The sequence below is a fragment of the Phocoena phocoena genome, chromosome 2, assembly GCF_963924675.1.
Source record: "Phocoena phocoena chromosome 2, mPhoPho1.1, whole genome shotgun sequence".
Lineage (NCBI taxonomy): Eukaryota > Metazoa > Chordata > Mammalia > Artiodactyla > Phocoenidae > Phocoena > Phocoena phocoena.
Window position 1 is genome coordinate 2,105,706 of NC_089220.1, and position 26,629 is coordinate 2,132,334.

General features: G+C 47.4%; 1 protein-coding gene across 1 annotated transcript in view; it reads left to right on the plus strand.

Annotated features, from left to right (window-relative positions):
• CDC42BPB (CDC42 binding protein kinase beta) overlaps positions 1-26,629 on the plus strand; it is a 113,578-nt gene that overhangs the window by 23,096 nt on the left and 63,853 nt on the right. Inside the window, exon 2 of the mRNA XM_065871433.1 lies at positions 21,284-21,375. Coding sequence (XP_065727505.1) covers positions 21,284-21,375 — 92 coding nt within the window. The remainder of the gene's footprint in view (positions 1-21,283; positions 21,376-26,629) is intronic.

Sequence of the window (26,629 nt, forward strand, 5' to 3'; positions counted from 1 at the left end):
CGTACGGGTCATGAGCATGGAATATAATGAAGGTCATAAGATGATGCTGAAAAATGCTTCTTGGAAGCAGTAGATTTTGTTTTATTCAAACCAGGTCAGCGTTGGAGTGCTCTCGGAGGGCGGGCCTGTGAGGTCAGCCTCCTCAGGGCCGGGCAGGGAGTGGCCCTTCGCAAAGCTGTGGCTGCGAGGAGCAGCCCGGGCGGCGCGGTAGGGGCCGGGTCTGGGCTCGAGGCAGCAAGGGAGGCAAGGCCTGTGTCCCCGGAGAGGGCCAGGTGCTTGCTGGCACCTGCCTGAGCACAGGCTGATCCTGGGAAAAGGAATCGAGGTGGGGGGAGCACAGTGAGTCTTCTGTGACGAGCATGTGATCACACACGATTATAATGGCTCCACGTCTGGATACAGGGAGCTCGCGGTTTACGTCCAGGTCTCATCTAATCTTCCCCATAACCCTCAGTGCTGGGATTATCCTTAATTTACCAGTGAGGAAACCAGGGCTCAGATCAGGGATCTTGCAACACCAATGGGGCAGCTAGGTCTAACTCAAGTGCCTGCTCTCAGCCACTGTGTCTGCTTCATTTCAGTAACTTCTTTAAATATCCCTAATACCTTTTGAGTAAATGAATGAGTGAGTCATGAACCCAAGCAGGCTCTGTTGTGACCCCCTTGTCCCCCCGTGTAGAACTCCTTCCCCACTAGTAAGCACTGCTGCGACCCCATCACAGATTAGTTAATGCCTGTTTCTTTTAAGTTTGTTATTTTTTTAAGTGTATACAGTTCAGTGATTTTTAGTATATTCAGAGTTGTACAACCATCACCACTGTCTAATTCTAGAGCATTTTCATCACCCCTAAAAGAAACCCTATCCCCATTACTAGCCACTCCCCATTCCCCGCTGCCCCCAGCTCCTGGCAGCCACTAACCTACTTTCTGTCTGTGGGTTTGCCCATTCTGGGCATTTCATGTAAATGGAATCGTAAAATATGTGGTCTTTGTGACTGGCTTCTTTTACTTAGCATAATGTTTGTAAGATTCACCAGTGCCTTTTTATGGCTTAATAATACTCCATTGTATGGATAGACCACATTTTGTTTATCCATTTATCCAATTAAAGACATAGAAAAATTTTTTCCTTGTGATGAGATAAAGAGGTCCATACTTTCAGTTACGAAATAAACGAGTCACAGCTTTGAAATGTGCAGTATGGGGAATATAGTCAGTAATTATGTATCCTAAGAGTTTTCATCACAAGGAAAAATATATATTTTTTAATTTCTTTAATGTTGTGTCTGTATGAGGTGATGGAGGCTCGCTAACCCTATTGTGGTGGTCATGTCGCAGTATGTGTAAGTCAGGGCACTATGCTGTGCACCTCACACCTACACGGTGCTGTGTGTCAGTTACAGCTCAGTAACCAGGAGAGATTCAGAAAAGGCTTTCCTCTCGGAGCAGCTTTCACTTACACCGTGCAGCAGTGTGCGTTATCTGGGTCACGTGGTGCAGCACCTCCCTGGCACTCATTTGTCTCCCAACGGGAAGCAAGCATTTTTACTTTTGATGAAGTCTAACTAATTAAAACATTTTTTCTTGCTTATGCTTTTGGTTTCATATTTAAGAATTCATTGCCTAATCCAAGGTCATGAAGATTTATACCTATGTTTTCTTCTAAGAGGTTTATAGTTTTAGCTCTCACTTTTTGGTCTTTGATGCATTTTGAGTTAATTTTCGTCTGTGGTCTGCGGTTGGAGTCCAGTTATTCTTTGGCTTGTGCTTGTCGCATTTGTCCCAGCACTGTTGGTTGAAGAGACTGTTCTTTCCCCTTTGAGTTTTCTTGGAGTTGTGTCTGGTTTTGAGTTTCATACAATGAAATCGAGAATATTTTGTGTCTGATTTCTTGAGCTTCCTGCTCTGTCCTTGAGGTGCGTCAGTGTTGTGTGTAGCACTGGGTCATTCTTTTTTTCTTGGTGAGTAGAATTTCATTGCAGGAATACCACAGATTTTTCTCCATTCCTCTGTTAGCGAACATCTGGGTTGCTATCAGTTTTTGAGGGTTATTAGTAAAGCTGATATGAACATTCTTCTGTCTTTTTGGTAGGTGTAACTGGGTTGTGTAGGGTACGTTAGCTTAAGAGATACAGACACAAATGGGGGCATGGAAGGGCGATAAATCAAATACTCTGTTTAGAGGATAGTGAAAGAATTGTTTGCTTGGATTACCGGTTTTCAGAGAATTTGAGTGATACAGTTCACCTTTAACTAGAATGATACGGGCTGCCATTGACCGCTAGTTCCTCAGAAGGTATACTAATCATGAGAGTAAAAGCAGCTGTTATTTTCCTGTGCAGAAAGAAAACCAGGCTTTTCTCAGTTCGCAGCAGTGGCACACAAAACTATATTGCCGACTTGATGATGATTAAGAACAAGAAGAAGAATAAGTGGAGTTCATTTTTTCCCTTGTTTTTTAAAATTGAAAATTTTAAATTTTATAAGAAATGTGAAGTCACATATGTGGAAATAAAGATAAATAACAAGGGAATAAAAGTACCAAGCATTTTTTTTTTTTTTTTTTTTTTTTTTTTTTTACGGTACGCGGGCCTCTCACTGTTGTGGCCTCTCCCGTTGTGGAGCACAGGCTCCGGACGCGCAGGCTCAGCGGCCATGGCCCACGGGCCCAGCCGCTCCGCGGCATGTGGGATCTTCCCAGACCTGGGCACGAACCCGTGTCCCCTGCATCGGCAGGCTGACTCTCAACCACTGCGCCACCAGGGAAGCCCCAGTACCAAGCATTTATATGAACTTGGGCTTTGTGTTTTCTCAGTTTGCTTATTTATCAAAAGCAGATAATATCTATCCTGTAGGTTTTAGAAACTATTATATGACATTCCTGACACATATGTAGATGTTCAGAAAGTGGTGATAATTTTCTCAAATATTTGGGGTGGAAAAGAGAGTAAAAGACAAATTTAAAGTATTAAGTCAAGATCCTAACTCCATAGGTTTCCTAAATGGAACCATGGCACAAGTTTGATTTAATCATAACAGACTGTTGGTGAATATTTTCGCTTGCTAAAAATTCCTCCAAATTACTGACTACTGAAAATAAGTTGCCTTCCTTTGAATGTACTAATTTGCTGATGATTTGCAAACTTCTTACTTTCTTATTTTACTCTCCCCACTCCCTACTTAGTTGCCATTTCCTTCCTAGATACAGTTTTTATTAGTGTCCTTTGTTAAAGGCCTCGGGACCAGTGTCTTCTAGAAATGTGCCAGCAAGCTCAGACTTGCGAGTCAGGGGCCAGGAAGAGTAAATGAGGACTCACTCTGTTACAGGATTCCAGGGGCGAAGCTTTGAGCTCCTTTTTGCCCCTCAGCCTCAGTCCAACAGGCCTTGTAAATCTGAGGCATTCTTGGAGGAAGAGTTGTAGACATCCCCTTCCTTGCCGTTGCTCACGCCCTCCTTCTTGCCCCCGTGGGTCACAGCCCAGTTGTAAGTGTGTGCGAGGGGGTCCCTGGGTCTGGCTTTGTGCTGGGAAGGGGTGAGGAACTCAGGGATTTCTCTTCCTGCTCTGCACTGCAGCTAAGCTCATTTCTCGATCCCTCTTCCTGGTGACGGCCTAGTCCTCCAAGGGCGTCCCCGTCTCAGCGCTGGGTGTGTGCAGGGTCCTGCCCAGCTGACTTGCAGGGCGTCATCTGTAACCACAGAATGCACTGTGTACTGCTTTTTGTCTTTAAAGTAACTCAGAATGCTGAGGGTGAAACTGGTCATTTACAAAGTTTCCTAGATATCTATTTAGTTAACAAGTAAGATTTGGAATCATAAAACCATCTCTAGATGGCTGTGTTACTGTTGCTGAACTAGCAAAAAGCCATACTCTGTTATCATAGATGGTTTTAAATACTTCAGTTTGGCATGTTGTGAAATCTGTGTATTATCAAAATATATATGTGTATAATCCCAGTAGTTGATTTGATAAGGCAGTCTGTATGTTTATCAATATATTTATTTATCAGAGTTTTTACTCAAAATTCAGTAGAGAAAAATCTGGAAAAACTGAAGAAAAACCATTGAGTAAAATCACTAATTCCACCCCCCCCCCATGGTAATAAAGTGCTAGTGAGGGTACATGGGGAGGGAGCCTGGTGCAGGTGAGCAGGCCCATCAGGGGAGTGACTCCGCCAAGCGAAGTGGCCTAGCCATAAAAGTATCGAGTGCCATTACGTTCATTTTAATTTTGTTTATTTCATTTAATTTTTTGGCCTCCACACGTGGGATCTTAGTTCTCCGACCAGGGATCGAACCCGCACCTGCTGCATTGGAAGCTTGGAGTCTTAACCACTGGACTGCCAGGGAAGTCTGATGTTCATTTTAAAGAATAGCTGTATTCTGTGGATTGCTTATTGAATCTTGAGACATTTATCTTTGTAACCCTAGAGTCATGGTTTATTGTTAGCATCTAATCCAGTGAAAGTGACCTTCTTGTTTACAACCTCTGAGAAGTCGGTAATACTCATCCCCCCCCCCCCCCCCCCACCGTGCTGTTGGGCTAGTTGATCAGTGTGATGTGAGCACAGGTTTGGAATAGATCGACTTCCCCTCCATTCCAAAATGAGTGGGGTTGCGGCTTGGGGGATCTCAGTCCCCCTCCCTCTGCCCCAAGGGACTGAACCCTCACCCTTGGCAGTGGAAGCGTGGAGTCCTAACCACTGGACCACCAGGGAAGTCCAGTTGTTTTTTAACAAAACATTTGGTGAAAATGAATTCAAACATCTAATCCATGCTTTTATTATTATTTTTTTAAAGCAGCAAAGCTCTTCAGAGTTGTCTGTTCTCACTGTCTTGACTCCCTCTCTCCCATTCTCAAACTCAGTCTAATCAGACTTTTGTCCCTCACCACTCCCTCAAAACTGCTGGCTTTTGTCAAGGCCACCTGTGGTCTCCACATGGCAGAAACTGCTTAATTCTCAGCATCAGGACGGAAGTCCTGGCTTCCTGCGCACCGTGCTGGCTGTTCCCCCAGGCTCCCAGCTGCTTCCTTCTCTTCTCCCCATCCTCTTACTGAAGCTCCCTGGGCTCAGTCCTCGGTCCCCTCCTCTACTCCGCTAACTCCCTGGGGGACCTCTTCCAGGCTCCTGACCCTAATGCAGCCGTGTACCGAAACCCCAGTGCACAGCCCCGGCCCGGGCTCCTCTCCAGAATCCAGACTCGTGCACTGGCTGCCGGCTGCCTCCTGGGCATCTGCTGGACACCGGCAGCTCACCCCGCAGTCTGCCCCGTCCTGCTTTCCCCACCTCACTCATTGGCAGCTCCCTCCTCCTAATTGCTTAGGCCAACGCCTTGGATGATTCTCACACTGCACATCCAGTCCAGCAGGAAATCCTGTTGGTCCCACCTTCAAAATATAGTCAGAATCTGACTGTTCAGACCACTGTCACCGTATAAATTGTAACTCTCCTCCCTGCCCCACCACACTCCCAGTTTCCCTGCTTTTTTTCCTTTTATCCAAAGGGTTTACTATTTTCTGTATAGTCTATTTGTTCCTTATATGTACTGTTTCTTTTCTGTCTTATTCCACTAAAATGTAAGTTTGATGAAGTTAGGGATTTTTGTTTGTTCACAGATTTATTCCTACTGCCTAGAATAGTTCCTTGCAAACAGTGGGCACGTAATAAGTATTTGTTTAATTGACTGATAATTTTGAAACATGTATATAAAGCCCTTTGGGTCCTTATTGATTAGGAGTCATTGTATCATTGACAAGAGCGTTTATATACAGGATTGCAGTTTACAAAATGCTTTCACATATTCGTTTATTCAGCTAACACAAATGCCAGTCATTGTATCAGACCCCTGTACAAAATCCGTGGGTTCCTTGCTCTGGCCCCCAAAAGAGATAAAGATGCTATGTCTTTGTTCACGTTGGCTTGTCCCACTTTCACGGCCAGATCTTTCTCCACATCCCTACACGTAATTTATACTGCAGCCGAGCCCTACTGGGTGTTCTTTCGGATGCTCTGTGGCTCCCTTCTTCATGCCTCTGTTTGCTCAGGCTGCTCTTTCTAAATCTCTGCTGATGGATGTGTGCATGCACCTGTCTTCCTCCCTCCCTCCCCCGCCTCTTTTTCCTGTCTAATACAGTAGCAGGACTTTAGGGTTGCTTTTTTTTTTTTTTACATCTTTATTGGAGTATTATTGCTTTACAATGGTGTGTTAGTTTTCTGCTTTATAACAAAGTGAATCAGTTATTCATATACATGTGTTCCCATATCTCTTCCCTCTTGCGTCTCCCTCCCTCCCACCCCTCTAGGTGGTCACAAAGCACCGAGCTGATCTCCCTGTGCTATGCGGCTGCTTCCCACTAGCTATCTATTTTATGTTTGGTAGTGTATATATGTCCATGCCACTCTCTCACTTTGTCACAGCTTACCCTTCCCCTTCCCCTTCCCCCTCCCCCTCCCCATATCCTCAAGTCCATTCTCTAGTAGGTCTGTGTCTTTATTCCAGTCTTACCCCTAGGTTCTTCATGACATTTTTTCCCCTTAGATTCCATATATATGTGTTAGCATACGGTATTTGTTTTTCTCTTTCTGACTTACTTCACTCTGTATGACAGACTCTAGGTCCATCCACCTCACTACAAATAGCTAAATTTCGTTTCTTTTTATGGCTGAGTAATATTCCATTGTATATATGTGCCACATCTTCTTTATCCATTCATCCGATGATGGACACTTAGGTTGCTTCCATCTCCTGGCTATTGTAAAGAGAGCTGCAGTGAACATTTTGGTACATGACTCTTTTTGAATTATGGTTTTCTCAGGGTATATGCCCAGTAGTGGGATTGCTGGGTCGTATGGTGTTCTTTCGGATGTACAAATAGTTCTATTTGTAGTTTTTTAAGGAACCTCCATACTGTTCTCCATAGTGGCTGTACCAATTCACATTCCCACCAGCAGTGCAAGAGTGTTCCCTTTTCTCCACACCCTCTCCAGCATTTATTGTTTGTAGATTTTTTGATGATGGCCATTCTGACTGGTGTGAGGTGATACCTTATTGTAGTTTTGATTTGCATTTCTCTAATGATTATTGATGTTGAGCATCCTTTCACGTGTTTGTTGGCAATCTGTATATCTTCTTTGGAGAAATGTCTACTTAGTCCTTCTGCCCATTTTTGGATTGGGTTGTTTGTTTTTTTGTTATTGAGCTGAATGAGCTGCTTATAACTTTTGGAGATTAATCCTTTGTCAGTTGCTTCATTTGCAAATATTTTCTCCCATTCTGAGGGTTGTCTTTTGGTCTTGTTTATGGTTTCCTTTGCTGTGCAAAAGCTTTTAAGTTTCATTAGGTCCCATTTGTTTATTTTTGTTTTTATTTCCATTTCTCTAGAAGGTGGGTCTGTGTCCTACACAGCTTTTACTTGTTTTCCCCTCTACCTCTATCCTCACATCTCCCTTCAAAAAAAGCAAAAAAGATTGTAAGTTCCCTCCCTCATACCCTCACAGCTGGTTTCTTTTCTCTCTCTTCTAACAACTTTATTGGGATAAAATTCACAGACCATAAAATTCACCCATACAGCTTTTTTCTTAAAATTCTTTATGTCTCTTACCTTGCTTGTCCATGTGCTGTGTTCAGTGTGTTTCTGTCCCTGTCCTCTGCCAAGCCAAGGGAACTCTGAACGGCAGGGAGTCGGCCTTGGTAGGGGTGCCCAGTCGGGCTTTCCTCAGTAAGTGAGGTTTGAATTGAACTTGGACTGGAGGCCTGCATTCCTCAGGTCTTGCAGGGCATGTTAGAGATGGAGAAAAAGGCAGGGCCCTCCCGCAGGACAAACCAGAGGGTCACTGTGAGATGAGACTGCTTACAGCAAGGGGATCATGCCAGCCAGCAAGCAGGTGCTGCGCCCACCAGTGGGCCAGACGGACGTGGCGAGGCCCAGCCAGCCTCACCTTCTGCCTGCCCATGGAGCTGGGCCTTTTCGGATTCACCCTTGTGGTGAATGATTCCAGATGTTAAAGTGAAATTTCTTCAGAACTGTTGCATTTGAAGACCAGTGTAGTAAAGAGGGTGTGGGAGACTTACGGTTTGAAGAAAAACTGCAGAGATGGCTGAAAGGCCCTAGAAAATTGAAGTGTTGAAAGGGACAAGAAGCTGTGATTGTTCCAGTCCAGAAGAAGAAGCAATTTACCAGATCTTTTCACTCCATGATTGGGTTCTTCTCTGTTCCTAGAAAATTGAGTGAAAGAAACAGACAAGCTGCCATATTAAATTACGAAAAAAATTTTTTTTAATTTATTTTTTTTGAAGTATAGTTGAATTACAGTGTTGTGTTAATTACTGCTGTACAGCAAAGTGACTCATTTATATATATATATACATTCTTTTTCATATTCTTTTCCATTATGGTTTATCACAGGATATTGAATATAGTTCCCTGTGCTGTACAGTAGGACCTTGCTGTTTATCCATCCATTCTATATGTACCAGTTTGCATCTGCTAATCCCAACTCCCGGTCCATCCCTCTCCCTCCCCCCTCCCCTTTGGTAACCGCCAGTCTATTGTCTATGTCCCTGATTCTGTTAAATGACAAACATTTTTGGGGTTAAATTCTGGAATGGGGTACATTAGAGGGTAACAAAAACCTAAAACGTTTCCCCCCTTATATCTGTCTTGCTAGTGTAATCCCAAAGCAGCACGGTAGCTTAGATGACCTCTTACGGGAAGATGACTAGAACTGGCCCTTCTGACGAGCCCTTAGCACTTTCTAAGCTGCTCGCCGAAAGGTGAGACAGGATTCCCCACCAGTCCCAGAAACCTGACCCAGTGCCCTGAGAAGACACAGGCCTGAGGCACCACGCCAGCTTTGGGTTCAAGAAGCTCTAAGGTCAGGGTGCAGCTCCAGTTTTCTCACTCGTAGGATGGGGGTAATGCCGCCGAGCTTGCAGGGCGGCTGGCACTGGGGGGGGGACGGCAGAAGTAGCTCATGTCTGGTGCAGACTCAGGGCCTGTTGTTGGTGGCCACTCCAATGCTGGGTTCAGCAGCAGGCACACTAGGAAGTGCTCTATATCAGTGAGTTACTGTTCCACATTCACACTTCACGTAGACTTTGCCCTCTACCTGTCATATTAAAATGAGGGCAAACAAAACAGAACGAGAACTAAAACTCTTACATCAAAAATTCTACTTACTACAGAAAAAAATATGAATCTCTTAAAAGGTTTTTGTCCTGGGCTTCCCTGGTGGCGCAGTGGCTGAGAGTCCGCCTGCCGATGCAGGAGACGCAGGCTCGTGCCCCGGTCCAGGAAGATCCCACATGCCGCAGAGCAGCTGGGCCCGTGTGAGCCATGGCCGCTGAGCCTGCATGTCCGGAGCCTGTGCTCCGCAACGGGAGAGGCCACAACAGTGAGAGGCCTGCGTACCGCAAAAAAAAAAAAAGGTTTTTGTCCCATTTTCTTCAGAAGCAATAGGGGGATACATCTGATGGTGGTCCTTCAGGCGTGTTTTCAGCTCATGTGTTTTGCCAGTCACTGTACTGTAATTAGTGACGAGCCTTTGGGCAAGTTGGGGAAGCAGACAGCAGGCAGCTTAAAGGCCTGGCCCGAGGGGGCCTATCACAGTCTCTGCCTCAGGCAGAAATTTCACTTGAGTTGACCCTTAGTGTGTTTCACCTTTATAAAGAAGTTCTTAAGCGGGGCATCACTGAAGAAAAGTAGCCATGTGTGTGGAAACGTGAAGGTCATCACAACAGTCAGAACGCTGTTCCACACCTTCCACGAGTCACAGCTGCTCTCTGGTGCGTGAGGGGGAAGCAGTAGAAATGCTGGTTAAAGTGGAAGGTCAGTGATGGCTTATTCACCAGGGATGGGGCAGGCAGAATGGAAACTGTGGGGTGGTCTGGACCTTGCAGGTAAAATTTCCCTCCCTCCACTAATGTAGCAGGTCCAGAAGCAGCCCTGCTGTGGAAGGTGTGCTCGTGGGTTATGTTACACCCTCCTCAGAAGAGACCCTCCTCCCAGGCTGCACGGGGCCCTTTTTGGGGTGCTTGGTTTACAGGGCTACTCAGTGGAAGTTACTAAGTGCTACCCAGGTGTCATCTATGTGTAACCTGCTCAGTAGAGCTTGTTTGTAACAAGTGTACCTTCTTGGTTGGTAATTTAGCTGGATTCTAGGATAATTTGGGGTGGTATAGTTTACTTGTTAAATATGACTTGTAAATAACTGATTAGAAAACAGTGTCATCCAGTAACAGTGACAGTAGCTCCCGTGTAATGAGAATTTACTGTATGTTGGGCATGGTGCTCAAAGCTTTATGGGGACTGTCTAGTACTCCGCCGGTGACTTCTTGGAGGAACACTGTTACTCTCAGTCAGCGGGTGAGGAGACAGCCTTGGAGGTGCCAGGGAAATCTGCCAGGCTCGCGCAGTGGCCTGGGAGTGTGTGGGCTTAACACGGGGACCTGGCTTCTGCTGAGTAGTGGGACAGTGGTCCTGGGGGAGCTTTACCCCTCCCCTGCCAGTTTGCTAACCAGTATTCATGCTGTACTCTTGATTTTTCTTTTTCTTAAACTTAGAAAGTACATATGTAGGATGTGTCTGTGCCGCACAGAAGAAACGGCCTGGAGGCCAGCTGTCTCGTTGCTGTGAACATCAGGGCATAATGTTGTCATCTGTTTGTGCTTGTATCGCATGTTTGTGACTTGTATACAGGTATCCCCTGCTCATCAAAAATTAGGTTTCTGCCACTTCGCTTTTATGAAAGACCTACCTGTTTTTGACAACCGAGAGAAATCCTAGGACGATTTCCACTTTTAGGAAAAAAGGCAAAGCGTGAAAATACCGGTCAGTGTTTATTTTGCTGAGTGCCGTTATAGAGGCAGCACCCTCAGCAGTGACAGGGGCCCCCGCCAGGCTCCCTCCCCGGGAACCACACTCGGCATCTCCCCAGAGCTGTGCACTGTGTCTGAGAGCATCTCTGCTTTGTCCCTGTGCGTCACTTAGCAAGATGTGTCTGTCCTAAGGTGACTGCTTTACTCCAGTTTGGCTTAGGAAAGGTTTCCTTGGAGCACCGTACTTTGGGTAGCGGGAAATCTGGATGTGACGGTGTTGGCTCTTTCCTATTGTGCTATTGTACACTGGGTTTTTTTTTCTTTTTTTAACAAAACATATATTTGTATTCACATTAGCAAGGGAGTTGGCTTTCTTTTTATTATTTATTATTATTCTGGCTGCATTGGGTCTTCGTTGCTGCGTTCGGGCTTTCTCTAGTTGTGGTGAGCGAGCTTCTCACTGCAGTGGCTTCTCTTGTTGTGGCTTGCGGGCTCTAGAGCTCAGGCTCAGTAGTTGTGGCACACGGGCTTAGTTGCTCCGCGGCATGTGGGATCTTCCCGGACCAGGGATTGAACCCGTGTCCCCTGCATTGGCAGGCGGATTTGTAACCACTGCGCCACCAGGGAAGCCCCGGGAATTGGCTTTAGAAAAGAGACGTGTGCTGTGAAGGTCACTCACTTTACACAGGTTCTTTGCTTTGGCAAAGGAATCCCAAAGGGCAGTGCCACGGCAGCTTGTGGGGGAGACCCGCTGTCTCTGGGTCACTACCTCCTTGATCAGAGGCTTCAAGTGGGACGTGCCACTGTCAGGCAGGAAGGCAGACAGTTCTAAGTGATACCCGGTAGTGAGGCAATAGGATTTTATTTCAGTAATGACAAAGCAAGATGGACCAAATGAAAAGGAATTGAGAAAAGCAATCGATCAACTGTGGAGTGGAGGCAAAGACGAAGGAACACGTGACTGACCCCTGGCTCGGTCCCCACGCAGGGTCTAGGAAGGTTAACCGCCTTCACGCGACAGCAGGCTGTTGGAATGAGACTTCTCCTGGTTTACTGTTGACTCAGTACAGCCTCCTCACCCGTTCCCCACCCCAGCTTCTCAGATTTTCACTGACTCAGTCTGAACCTTACTTGTCTTCTGAGTCACAGTATTAAAGGGCTTCCTTTTCTTTCTGTCTTTGTTTTTTTTTTTTAACATCTTTATTGGAGTATAATTGCTTTACAATGGTGTGTTAGTTTCTGCTTTATAACAAAGTGAATCAGCTATACATACACATATAAGGGCTTCCTTTTCAGTCCTCTAAAATTTTAAATCTCATTAAGTTAAAATCAGTGTTTGTTCACTTCACAGCATTATAGTTCCTGATCATCAGCTTATGTGGAAGAGTTCGTACTTGGAGAACTTTATTTGGGAGTTAATAGAGCTTCTTGGAAGATGCAGCTTTCTCAAACTGATTCATATTGAGAAAGATTTGTGACGGGCTCCCTATGAAGGATCGTATTCTGTCATTTAACAAAAAATCTTAGTTATTAAAACAAGCAAAACCCATTTAGTGTAATTTAAGCACATTTTTCAAAAACTTCACGGTAGGTGTTATTCTTGCATAGGTGTATCTGCGATCTGAACTGTGAGAACAGATTTCAAGCCATTTTTGAACTATGAACTTCAAAGCTGGGACTGGTAGAAGTGTTTGCTTTTCCTGCCACGTGCTGGATCAAGACCTGGCCCTTGCCCTGTATTCCCGGGCCCGTGGGGAGTTCATGCCGTGGGTGCTCAGCGGGGGCTGAGTTCCTGTCTGTCTGCTTTATTGTCCTGCCTGTGGCCACACTCCCGGGTCCTTGGGGTGCTGTGCCGGCCTCTCCTCCCCTACACGAGACGCCTTGCAGAGCTGCCCGTCACTGTACCCAGCCAGCGGGGGGTGGGGGGTAGTTGCTACAGGCAGCAGAGGGTCTCCATCACGGGGGGGGGGGGGGGGGGGGCGGGGCGGGGGGAACTTCCCGGGATCGGAGCTGCTGTTCACTCCGGAGGGAGGAGAGTTGCCCCTCGTGTCCTCTGCATGTCATTTGGCCCTTGGGCTCCCATTTCCTCATTAGTAAATGTACTGTTTGGACTGGATAATCTGAAAGACCGTTTCCAGTTCTCCAAGTGTGATTGCCAAGGGGCTGAGGCCATGTCAGGAGAGAGGCTGGGTGACGTCCGGGGGGAGGGGGAGGCCACGCAGGGCACAGGCAGAGCGGGGCGGGCTGAGCAGGCTTCCCGCTGCCCTTGGGCTGCTGCCCTGTGACACAGTCCTCTTTCCTGACAGGGCCCCTCCTGGGCACTCCTTCCAGCCTGTTTGATCTTATTTCCTCTCTTGATAAACAAACCAAAGGTGGGGGGGAGCAGTCAGTTTCTCATTTCACAACTGTTTTCAGTCACTTTCAGCTGGAGATCCTCCCTCCATCCCCAGTCCTTCCTGGCAAAGCTTTTTCCTGTTTAAAGGGAACACTGGGCTCCCAGTTTTCCCTTGCAGTTGGGACCTCATACTTGCAGGTGGTTGCCCTTGATTGGTTGATTGATTCATTGCCTTTTAGGGCATCAAGAGACATTTTATAGGGGACAATCTTGGGTTGTAGAAGAATGAAGAGATTAGGAAAATTTTTCTCCTAATTAAAGTTTAGCTATCAAAGGGCTAAAGCTTTATTCAGTCTTCTTTTGGTGGGAAATAACCCAAGTTTTTGAATATATTCTTACCTTAGAAGAAAATAAAAGCCCTCCCAGTGGAGAAAGTAACCTTTCCTGATGACTGGTGGTTGAGGATGGTTGTTGAGTCAGCTGTGCTTATTGCGTTCCCTTTTGTGTTCCCTGTTTGTGTCGGGGCTTGCGGGGCAGCGGTTAACCAGGTGGAGGTAGACCGTGCCTTCCTGGGCCCTCCAGTCCAGCGGGGAAGATGGCAGTGAGCAAATACACGTGCGAAGCTCACTTATCAGAAGGCTAGCAGGGTCCTGATCTAGTCACCTGGTTGGAGCCGGGGACCCCGAGGACAGTAGCAGATGGTGGGGGAGATGGGGGCCGGGGGGGGTGCTATTCCACCCAGGGTTGAGCGAGGGCCTGCATAGCTGAAAGACAGGTGTGGTGGGATTGAGGGGAGCACAGGGGCGATGCGGGGCAGGGGGAGGCAGGCAGGACCCAGACATGCAGCAAGCTCTGTGAGCATTTAGATGCTGTCGAAGAGCCATGCAAAACTTGAGGAATCGTCAGCAGGGGAGTGATGGGATTGTGTTGGTTTTGGAGGAGATGGTGCCGTGGGGCTGGAGGGCTGGAGAGGCGGCGAGTGGGTGCAGGAGGCCAGCTGCAGGAGCAGGGGAGTGATGGTGGTCTGCATCGGAGGGACGGGGATGGGGCTGGGGGCTTGGGGAATGGTCTGAGGCTGCAGCTGCAGGTCAGGGTGTGTGTGGTGCAGGACTCCGAGTGGGTGTCAACCCCGGCAGTCGCTGGAGTGCAGAGCCCCACAGGGCCAGCCGGTCGGCCTGTGCCCGCTTCTCTGAGCCGGAGGGCGGCAGTGCCCGTCTGTCCTCAGCGTAGTGTCCCGGTGCTGGCGCACTTGGGGGCCCAGTCAGTGTTTGCTGACTCGGCAGCTTTTTGTTGAGGGCATGGGAAGGAGAGGTCGTTTTACTCTTTCTAAAATTTAGAATAGTGATGTTGTCTTACTTCCGAAACTACCAGTTCATTATCACCATGAAAAGCAAACGTTATTTTAAGCATTACAGCTGATCTGTTTTCTTCAAGCTACCCATAATGTCTGTCTTCTAATCTTAATATAAATGATGTTTAAAATGAATCCCTAATGGTGTTTTGGTTGCTGTGGTTTTGCTTTGCATCCTGAATGTTTTAAGAGTGCATGACAAGCTGTGTTGCACCCCAGTGGATATAATTCATAAAATTTTGCCGATAACATTTTGTATTCTGAGGAACATTGCAAGCTCTAGGCTTAGTGGAGGAGCATTTATGCTTTTTCAAGTGCTACTGCCCTGCTTCCTCCCAGTAAGCTCTAGCTCCAATTTCCTAGCCACAGAGACTGGTTCTCCCCTCCCACCCACCCCCAGGTCAGCTGGCTGTTCTGAAGGGATATTTTTTTGAAAACGTGAAACAGCAGTAGAATCTTGTGAGAAAAATCAGTTTGGTCTGTTCCCTGTCTCAGGCTCTGCAGCAGTAACTGTGAAGTGTCTCCTTCCCCACCCCACCCGATCATCCCTGGGTCTTTCCACGTGAGTAAGTGGCACCCACTCATCACGTTGCCCAGGCTGGAAACCCAGCAGGCATCCTGGAGTCTCCTCTTGCTTAACCCACGTCGCAGGCGACTGCGCCTCCAGAGGGAAACCAGACGCGGCCTCCTCGGGGCTCCAGGCCCGACACCCCGAGCCCCGCTTACCTCCTGTGGGAAGCGGCGTCCCCCAGCTGTCCTTCCATGCTTGCCCTCATGGCCTGCTTTCCAAATAGCGACAGATGATCTTTAAAAAGAGGTTAAAAGCTTGTTTGGAAACAGGTTCAAACTTACAGAAAAGTTGCAAATAACAATATAAAGAAGTGCCTCGAGGAGTTGAGAGTAAGTTGCCTGCATGGTCCCCCTCCCTGCTGAAAGTTTGGCGTGTATTTCCTGCAGCCCCGGCTGGTCTCTAGCCCCAAGTCAGGAATATGACATTGACACAGAGCTAGCAAGGGATCACCCCAGCCCCAGTCTGCTGTTCTCTCGTAGCAAAGGAGCCTGAGAACCAACGCTCACTTGACTTCCGTGCTGTCTTCCTCTCTCCCTTCTGTGGGGACTCTGGCCTCTCCTGACTTTCATGACTGAAACCGTTGCGGGCCAGTCGTTTTGTGGAATATCTCTTCAATTTAGGTGTTCCTCCCGTTTCCTCATGATTAAATTCAGCTTTTATAAATTTGCCAGGAAAATCACAGAGGTGACACTGTGTTTTTCTCATTGCGTCCTTTGGGGTGGCACACAGTCTCACCCTGATCACATCACTCTGATCGCTTGGTTTAGGTAACGTCTGCCAGACTGCACTGCGAAGGCACTGTTTCCTCTGTTTGATCAACAAGTATTTTGTTTGGATGTACTTTGAAGCTATGTAAATATCCCATTTCTCATCAGATATTTTAACATTGATTTATTTAATATCAGTGTGTACTCCTGATTTTGTTTTATTTAGTGGGCTGGATAATCTGTGACTATCCGTATTTATTTTGATTCACTTCCATTCTTTTTATTTTATCTATTTTTTTGTGGTATGCGGGCCTCTCACTGTTGTGGCCTCTCCTGTTGAGGAGCACAGGCTCTGGTCGCGTAGGCTCGTGGCCATGGCTCACGGGCCCAGCCGCTCCGCGGCACGTGGGATCTTTCCAGACCCGGGCATGAACCCGTGTCCCCTGCATCAGCAGGCAGACTCTCAGCCACTGCACCACCAGAGAAGCCCTCACTCCCATTCTTTGAGCGCTTTCTTATTTTCGGGCACAAGAAGATGTTCCAGGCTGACCTGCGCTTTCCTGACCCACCTCTGGACTTGATGGAGGTGTCCTGGTCTCTTAGCTGGAGAATGGTATTTAGAAACCAAGATCTGTCACTAGTGATGCTTCTTGCTGCTGGGGTGTTGCCGCCTCCTGGCCCTCTCCAGAGGCAGAGCTAGGGCTTCCATATGTATGTACACACCCATTTATGTCTGCACCTTTTCTGCGTCCACATACTGAAAACCACGAGCTCACACTGATGCCTCCACTTCTAATTCAGTGCTGTAGGGTCTGTTCTCCCTTTTTCGTAACTCCCTTTTCTGACAGTGAGGAAGCTGGCCCCCGTTATCCTGAACCTGTTTACTGATGTGATCAGTCCTTCTGTATGTAACAATCTCCTGTCCCCGACGGACGTCCTCCTTAGCCCAGCGTCACCCAGTTTGGGCTCCGACCCCTGTTCCCGTTGGGCTCTGCCTAAAGGAGGTGCTAGAGGGAGGCGGGTGTGTGGGGGGGTGTGGGGGGGTGGGCCTTGCAGCTTCCTGCCAGCTTCCCCCCTCTGTGGCACCTTAGCAGCCAGCCTCCTCCTGGCAGGAAGTGTATTCTGGTAGTGGGCAGCTGGTCCCGGTTTGGGCATTTTCCCACACTTGCAGAGACCCCAGCATCAGCTGGCGAGTGCCCCTCTCAGCTCCCTGGGTCCCAGCCCTTAGGTCGCAGCCTTTGTGCTTAGAGACCCCAGTAACCGGCAGCAGCAGCTGAGCCTCAGAGTTTCAGCTGGGCGGGGCCCTTGCCCAGGGTTCACAAATCCCAGCTTCTGCCTTTGGTTCCCCAGTCCTAAGCCTAGCATTCGCTTCCTGCACCTGCTGTCTCATGATAATCCAGTGCTCCCTTTTAACTTTTTTTTTCAAGTCTTTAGTGAATTTCTTACAGTATTGTTTCTGTTTTACGTTTCGGTCTTTTGGCCGCTGGGCATGTGGGATCCTAGCTCCCTGACCCGGGGTCGACCAGAAATCGAACCCTCACCCCCCGCATTGGAAGGCGAAGTCTTAACCACTGGACCGCCAGGGAAATACCCCCTTTCAACTTTTTTGGTTACCTAGGTAACAGTCCTTTCTGTTACATTTTCTTCAAATAACTGGTGGTGTGGCTTCTGTCTGTTGACTCTACCCAGTCCGTATGGTGGGGTCACCTTGTACTTGTGTTGACACTGATTGACACCCCATTTGAAATGTCACTCTTTCTCCTTTTCATGGGTGTAAGTCCTTCCGTCTTTCTTATTAGTCCCTCCTGTCAGAGTGATTTCATGGCCTCTCAGTACTTGTGTGGTTCGCAGGGTGGTCTGCTGCTGTGATTTAATTCTCTATTCTGGTTCTAGCTAATGCAGTCTTAATGATTTTTACATAGCGCTACAATATTTTTACTGTGTCCTCAGAACTGTTTGAAAATATTTAACATTTTTCAAAAATAATGCTTTCCTTCTGGATCCTTTTTAGTGCCCTCTATTTTTAAACATTAGGTTTTGTTCACATAGTTGATTTCCTGTTGCTTGACTCTTAATTTCTTTACCTTTCCAAGCTTTCATTTGGGGTGTTTCCATAGTTCTTCCCCCGTTTATCAGACTGCCCCTGATAAATCCGTGTTCATACATTTCAGGGAAATTGTACAGGGCTGTGTAAAATGCATAAGCAACAGAAACAGGTTCTATAAAAAGAGTAAGAGGAAAACTTGTCGAGGAACATCAAGTAAGACAATTGATGTGGAAAAAAAAGATGAAGCTAGCCAGGTCTCATCCGCCACAAGGGACTTCGCGCTTCTCTGCCTCAGCCCTCACTGCGGTGGGAGGAGGGACTTTTTGCCTATTTTAGGGATAAGAAAATTTAGTCACAGAGGAGCAGATGACTTTCTTAAGATGGCATGGCGACCAGGTGTCCCACTTAGGACTTGACTCCTGAATGGAAGGAAGCCAGGGCTTTTCCCTGGGCCTCCTCCTGCCAAGTAGGGCAGGAGTAAACAGAACTGGATAGCGTATCGTTGGACCACTTACATACACACAGATCGCTACCACTAGAAATAAGATAAACACTTCACACCGTGCTCCAACATACTCTAAACAGCAGATGAATAATGGGTTGACTATTTTAAATAGCCGTTTGACCAAAAATAGGATTGACAGATTGTTAACGAGTCATAACTTTCTAAGCCTTAATAAGAAAATGACAAAGGAAAAATGAATTTGATTTTATTAAAAATGATACTTTTATCGGAAGTAATAATTGCTATAAAATAAAAATAGCATAGTTCAGATGAAAAGAGGCAACAGAATGGAGGAGTAGTGTTTACAGCTGTTATGTGTAAGAGAGCCAAAGTAAAGCTCTTACACAGTTGATTAAAAAACATCAAGATGTGATTAATGAGCAAGTGTCATGAATGGATAATTAACATCACAGGGCACAGCCGGATATGGGAGAACACCACCTCGACAGGCATCAAAGAACTGCTGATTTCAAAGGAAGACGAGATGTCAGTGTGTGGCTGTGAGGGGGGTGTGACTCAGGAGATGCAGCTTGGAAGGCAGGTTAGGAACCAGATAGAACGTTAGTGCCCTTTGGAGAGTCCTGGAGTTTCATCCTCAAAATTAATTTAAAATAGTAAAAAATCTGTGTGCATGAAAAGTTCATTGCAGATTTATTCACCATAAGAAAATAATTAAAAAAAACATTTAGCCCCTCCATTCAGTAGACACAATTATAAATTGTTGGTGTGTCAACTTAGTGAAATATTATGCCACTGTTAGAATGTTAGTTGAGTGGTATAGAATGTTAGTTGAGTGGTATGGAAAATGTAAGAAACGAGATAAAAGCAGAATACACACAAAAAAAATTGCTATATAAACATTGACTGTGTCTACAGTCAGGGGCTGGAATGGGAACATGTGAAGTTAAAGTGGTTCATGGCACAATTATGGGTGGAATTTTCTTTAATTTCCATGGCAATTGCTGTTTGATTTGCACGTTTAAAACACTGGCCAGCAGGTTTTGTGAGTGTTTGGGGTTTTTGTAGAGGCGTCCAGAATGCTGTGTTGAGCCCCTGCCAGAGTGAGTGTTTCGGCAGTGTAGCAAGTGTGACTGTGGCGTGGGTCCTCCACGGGTGGGCAGAGCGGCACCATCTCCTTCCCACACTCGCTGGCCTGGGGGTGGTTTGTTGGGATTGTGTTTCTTCACAGTAAAATGGAAGGTACCGTTTGGTTCCCCCAGAAGATGCCGAGAGGGATTGTGAGCTCCAGGGGCTGTTTAGAGTCTGTATTTCCATGAGGATTTTTGGGAATGGGTATTTTAGGTGATATTCGGAAGAAAGGTGAACCATAAGTGACCTTTAAGTTCTAGCTCAAGGGTTTTCTTTAGCCTGGCTTCCCCCGCCCCCCGCCCTAAATAATTCAGGGCCTGTGTGTTCTGTTCCCTAATCTCTGTGCCAGTGGGTATTTACCGTTCTTGGTGCCTATTAATAGGCACCAAGAACCTTCTGGTGCTTTGGCTTTTGTTCCTTGGATCAGTGAACCATGGTGGTCAGACCTTGGTGGTACTAAGCAACTATTTAAGAAAAAAAAATTTGGAGTTAGATTTATAATATGGAGCTCAGTTAGAAGCCCAGAAAGTACCAGATTGCAGGTTTGGGGGGAGATAATTGTAGATGCATGTGTAGTTATAAGAAACAACACAGAAAGAGCCCTGGTACATTTTGCCCATTCCCCCCGCCATGGGAATGTTGTGAAGCTGTAATCGTGGAGGATTTGAAAAAGATCTGTAGAGAACAAATAAAAGTAGGCATAAACATAGGGATTTAGATCTGAAGGTGAAAAGAGGAGAAAGGTGTAGGAGACGTAACGGAGCGGCTGCTAGACGGAGCGCGGGTGGTCAGCGCGCGGGTGCTGCTTCTGGAGTCTCACAGCGCGGGGCTTCTGGTCCTGGGGCTGCTGTGACTAATTACCACCAACTGGGGGCGTAAGGTCGCAGAGATTTTTCTTCTCTCACAGTTCTTGAGGCCAGAAGTCCAGAGTCAAGGTGTCAGCAGGGCCATGCCCCTCCTGAAGGCTCTGGACAGAGTCTGTCCCTGTCTCTTTCAGCCTTTGGTGGTGGCAGCAGTTTTTGGCGTTTCTTGCTTGTAACTGAATCACTCGAATCTGAGCCTCCATCTTCACGTGACTTTTCCCCTCTCTGTGTCTCTGATCCAGATCTCTCACTTTTATGCAGACGCCAGTCATGCTGGATTTAGAGCCCACTCCATTCCTGTTTGTGACTTTGTCCTAACTTGATTACATCTGCAGAGACCCCACTTCCAAATCAGGTCGCATTCATAGGTTTTGGGGAGACACTGTCCAACCCAGTCCACTTTCCACAGAAAAGTTGGCTTAGTTTTCTTCTTCCTAAAATGTGGATGGTCATGGAATGAATTTCAAGAACGTGTGTGCTGACCTCGTGGGAGCGGTGTCAGATGCTGCTCCCAGCCCGGCCCCCGTTACCGTCAGGGGCTCCGCGCTTCTCTCAAGGGTGGTTGCCCGTTGTCGCGGAGAACGCCTTGTGTCCCCCCCCAGCTGCCCTGTGGCCCTGAGAGCCGGTAGGTGGTGCCCAGAACTCACGGACCTGGTGAGCCGGTGCCTGTGCCGCCCTGCAGAGCAGGCGGGTGCCCAGCGGGGAGAGCTCAGCTTTCATGATTCTTCTAGGGGATCTTTGTTGTGATGGTATTTGTTATAACAGACATTGAAATACAGGTGCCAGTATGAACATCCACATTAATTTGGCATAAATACCGACTTTCCAAATGTTAATGACTTTACAGATATTAAGTGTCTTAAAAAGTATTCATTCATTTAAAAAGTAAAGTTTTTTCTAAAGAAAGTATAACTTAATGGAATACCCCAATCAATTAAATTTTTATCTATTGTCAACTTTTTAGAGTAAGTTGTTAATTTTACTTTTTTTAATTTGTAGCTAAACCATTTACACAACTGGTGAAGGAAATGCAACTTCATCGAGAAGACTTTGAAATAATTAAAGTAATCGGAAGAGGTGCTTTTGGTGAGGTAAGATAAACTTATTTTTGTTCATTTTGCCTAGCAGCTCCCATCTAGCAGTTTTAGGGTCCTGTACATTGATTTTGGGACGAGGTAATTATTGGTATCATTTGGAGAGACCTTGGTGGATAAAATCTGAAAGAGAGTTAAGGAGAGAAAAAACAAAAACAAAAGCTGGTGACTGGTGAATTACCCTGAAAATTGTCTTGACCAAAATAGTTCTTTCTGACAGATAAGTTTTTAAAAACATCCATTTGTCAGTCAAAAAAAAGTGTTGGCAGCGGTTTTCAAAAAAATACAAGAAGGGTCGCATCGGAGTGGTGCTCATCGTTCGTAGCTTGCCTACCGTCCTCATGCGATTGTGAGTCCCGCCCCCTGTGTTTGGAGGAGAACAGCTTGTGCACCGGGTCCTCGTGACACGCCCTGCAGCCCCCCACAGCTCCGCCTGGAGCTGCTGTCCCTCCTGCCAGCTCCCCGCCCAGCCCGCCTGGGTGTGTTTACAGGCGCTTAACTGAACTACATTAACTCCTCTCCTTAGGTTTTGCCGGTGGCACTCCCAGGCTGCGGAGCTGTGCGTGTGGGTTAATGAGATGCTCTGTGTCATGTCCAGCAGCGCGTGTGCTCTGTCCAACACAGCCCTGCTGGACGTGACTCTAAAGTGCTGCAGAGTGGGAGATAGCATTTGTTTTGCACGGTGTACACTTCATATTGGGCAAAATATACGTGGAAAAAAGCAAAGCAGGGATTTAACGAGATAGCTGCTTTGTTCTGAAGTAGCTCACGAGTGGAAACCAGGCCTGTGATCTGTCTTTGAAAACATCTCAGTATTTTTGGTGATTCTTCTGCTACCAGCACCTGATGACAGCCCTACTTTATTTGCAGGGCTTCAGTAGAATACACCAAAAGAAAACATTCCTACGAAAATGCTTTCAAAATACTCGAGTGAGAAAGCTCTGGCCTGCCTGAGTGAATGTGGGCAGTTGTGTGTTGTGCCCTCATTTCTTCCTTGGAAACTGCCCTGGCCTCAGATCAGACCCCAGCCCCACGCTCTGTGGCGAGCCCCGTCTCTCGTCCTCATACCCTCCTCTCCCTCACCCAGCCTGGTCTTCATACCCACCCCTTCCCCAGCCCACTCCTAAGAGCGAATCTCACCAAGGAGTGGGTAGAGGGGAAGTAGCGCCCCGGGGGGGCTGCTTTGGTGGCAGCCTTGTCCTCTGGGACGGCATCTCCTCCCAGGCTGACCTCGGAATGACCCTGGATCCAGGACTCCCCGACCGAATTCAGCTCTGGGCTGGGACGGGATGGGGAGGTTGTTGGTTTTTTTTTTTTTCGGTATGCGGGCCTCTCACTGTTGTGCCTCTCCCGTTGCGGAGCACAGGCTCCGGACGCGCGGGCTCTGCGGCCATGGCTCACAGGCCCAGCCGCTCCGCGGCATGTGGGATCTTCCCGGACCGGGGCACGAACCCGTGTCCCCTGCATCGGCAGGCGGACTCTCAACCACTGCGCCACCAGGGAAGCCCGGGTTTTTGTTTTTAAATATTAAGGTATACTTACATGTAAAACGCACAGATCTAGGTGTATGGTTTGAGTTATGACAGATGTCTACACCTGTGTAAGCAGCACCGCAGTCTATATAGAGCATTTCTGTTCCCTAGAAAGTTACTTCCTGTTTCTTTCCAGAGCCTCCACCTCCTTCCCCAGGTGGCCACTCTCCCGATGGCCGCCAACAGGGAAAAAATTGAGTTCTGCATAGAAATAACAGATCTCTGAGCTCTAGTTAGGATGTGATGAGGTAAGGGAGGGTTTTTGTTGTTGCTCAGTGAGAAGAAAGAGAAAGACTTTGAAAGCTAAACCCAATTCAATTGGCTATATGCTTTCACCGACCGGCCCCCTTGTACCAGGAGTTGTGCCGGGCTGCTGGACACAGCGCCGAGCAAGACCCAGGCCCATGCGGAGCTCCGCAGTGACATCGAGCCCGTTAGGGTGTTGGGGGCCAGGGGCAGGGAGAGACTCCAGGGCAGGAGCCGGGCGGCCTTTGGGAGGAAAAAAGAAAGCACAGGAGAGAGTGTTGTTGTGTCAGAACAGCCGGTGGTTACTTTTAGCGCTCTTCTTTGCCAAAGGACTTGATGCGAAACTCAGTTCCTGAGTTTAAAGAAGATAACATCGATCACTTTTTAGCTCTTCCCAAATTAAGAGAACGTGTTCTCGGAGCGCCCCCCCTTTGCCTTTGCTCCCTCTCCAGGCTTTAGCAGCTGCTTTGTGCATTCCCTCCCCCCTCCCCCTCCATCATCTCTCCCTGGGCCCTGTGGCCTGCGCTCAGCACGCCAGCCCTTCTTGCCCAACTGCTCTGGCCCCGTGGCCATTCTGGGTCCCCTGCACACGAGCGCCAGCCTTCCTGCCACAACTAGAATTCCGGGCTCTGTGGCTTGTATTCCCGCCACCGCACTGCCTCCCTGGGATAGTCTCGTAATCACGTACCTGAAATGCAGCCAACTGCAGCCTCTCTGTCTCTGACAGCACCAAGTGGATCACAGAAGTGAGGATACCCTTAATCATTGTTGCGTCCAGGGTGTTCTTCACATACAGTTCTGATTGAATGGTAGGCCAGGGAAGGGTGAGAGTCTGTGTGCGCCCCCACCTTGGTGCACAGGTGTGTGTACCTGTGCTGCTGAGGCCGTGGCACAGGCTGCTCAAGAGCCCTGCCCCTGAGAAAGAGCTCACGGAGTCCAATTTGAGAGGAGTGTATGAAACGCTTACCTCAGCAGAGTTTAGCAAAACCGTTTCTAGATTATTATTCAAACAAGGATTGGAGTCCTGGGGCATTGCCCTTTTTCTGGAGCACAGTGACTTTGAGAACACCTTCGTCCTCCCCTCAGCGTCTCGGGGACAGCGGCCCAGGAAGTTCCTAAGACCCTGGCACCCTTCTGGAGGCTCGTTCCTCAGCTACCGGGGTGCGGTGCCCAGGGCCATGCTTTCGGCCTGACAGCAGCCCCCCGCAGATGACTGCGTGCCGGGCAACCCAGGCTTCGAGCCCCTGGAAGCCTTGCGGCCACTGGCTACACCGCTGGCCCATTGGCAAGATGAGAAGTCAAGCCCGGAGCGGGGGGCCTGGCCCCAGGGCAGGCTGTGGGGGCGCCACTTGAACCCCACCTGCGTGACCCAAGGCCTGTGTGTCCAGACACTGTGCCCTGCCGTCTCTCTTGTTCCTAGAATGACTTAAAGAAACAAAGCTTTAAAAGCTTTGTTTAGAAACGGTTTCAAATTAACAGAACAGTTGTATGACTACAATGGTTCAAAAACAGTCTAATCCTTTACCCAAATTCCCTTTTGCTAGCATTTTATCACATTTTCTTGATCATATTATAGCTGTGCTACTCCTGCTTGAGCTTGCTCCCTCCCTCCCTCCCTGTGTGTGTGTGTGTGTGTGTGTGTGTGTGTGTGTAATTTTTACTGAACCACTGTGGATGAGTTGCTTACGTCAAGCAAGACCCTCTCCCCCTAATACTTTAGTTCCTGTTCTGATAGGGATGGTCTTTGACATAACCACAGTTCATAAACTTAAATTTAGAACTGATAGAACACTTTTTGTCCAATCTGCTGTCTTATACCAGTTTGGCCCAGTGATGTTCTTTGTTTTACCTTTTCTCTCTTGTACTGGATCTGGGCTAGCATCAGGTATTATACTTAATTGTTGTGTTCCAGAATCACTTTTTAATGTTTTGTAAAATTACTTTGATTTGTATTTCTTTACTTAAGTGTCTAATTTTGGGGAGATTTGTAGGATTATCATCTCTCTTTGAAGGAATTCAGACTAAGTTTTCGGCTAGGAAGAAGCTTCTGGTAAACCAAACAAGATTCTCTAAAAATTATTTCTTTTATAGGTCGTTGTACAATAGAGAAGGTTTGTTGTTTTTGGTTTTTTTACATTAAATTTTACTTGTCTACTTATTCTTTTGTTTTGTCTGCGTTGGGTCTTGATTGCGGCGCGCGGGCTTCTCACTGCGGTGGCTTCTCTTGTTGTGGAGCACGAGCTCTAGGCGCACGGGCTTCAGTAGTTGTGGCGCACGGGCTTAGTTGCTCTGTGGCATGTGGGAACTTCCCGGACCAGGAATCGAAACCTTGTCTGCTGCTTTGGCAGGCAGATTCTTAACCACTGCGCCACCAGGGAAGTCCTTGTCTACATATTCTTGGTTTGATACGTGTTTTCCATGGACAGATACATTCTTTTTCCTTCTACGTATTTTATCAGAGCCATCTTGCGTGTTTTCTGGAAATGGTCTGTGCCCTAATAGGCCTCTTGTAAAGAAATCAAATTTCCTGTGTTCTGCGTCTCATTTCCAGCAAGATCTGGATCGTTCATGAGGCTCGTCATTTTCAGAATTTCATTATTTTCCTCAAAGGTTAACAACTCTACCATTCTTGCCAAGTTAGACCTTTTGTGTAGTAATTACTATGTGGCTTTTTTTTTTTAACTCTAATATCTCACCTATCTGGATTATAGCTGATTCCCAGGAAGAAATAGACACTTCTAACATGATGACAAAGTGTGTGCCCAGAATTCTTGTTCTTAGACATGTCGGAGAGCCCACAAAGCCTTTATTTACGCACCGTTTATTTTTAATTCAGAGTCGTAGCGAGTTTGGTCAGTGGTTTCTAAGACCGTAGCGAATAGATAGCAGCTTAGGTGTGGTGTGCCATGGAGTGGCAGTGAGAGGGGTGACTGAGGGCGATAGCCGGAGGGTGATCTCGGTGTACTCGTGGGCAGGGAGCCCTGGCTGGGAGCCCTGCATAGGAGGGCAGATGCCTCTGACCATCTGCAGGCTCTGGAGCCACATCAGGGCATGTTGGTGGTGGACCCCCAGCCCTGCCCGCCGTCATCAGGCTCCGGGAGGGTTATATCTAATTATGACGGTCAGTATAATACAGTCCTAAACGGCACGCACCTGAGGATGAGCCTCTGCCGCTTCTTAGGCATGTTGTTTAACCCCTCTGGGCCTCAGATTTCACATCTGTAAAGTAAGGATATTAGAAATAGCCACCATCTAGGGCTCTGGAGACGATTAGCTGAGAGGGTGCAGGTCCATTGCTTGGCACAGCTCCGGGCATGGGAAGTGGTCCGTGAGTGTCAGCTCTCATGGTCACTTCAACGATGTTGTTGTGTGGTGGTGTTGTTCAGAAAGTAAGGAAGTAAGTGATTCACTTTTAGAACTCTTTGTTCCAACCCTGCTGTGTGGCTGCCTGCCATTGGCAGCAGAAAGGCTCA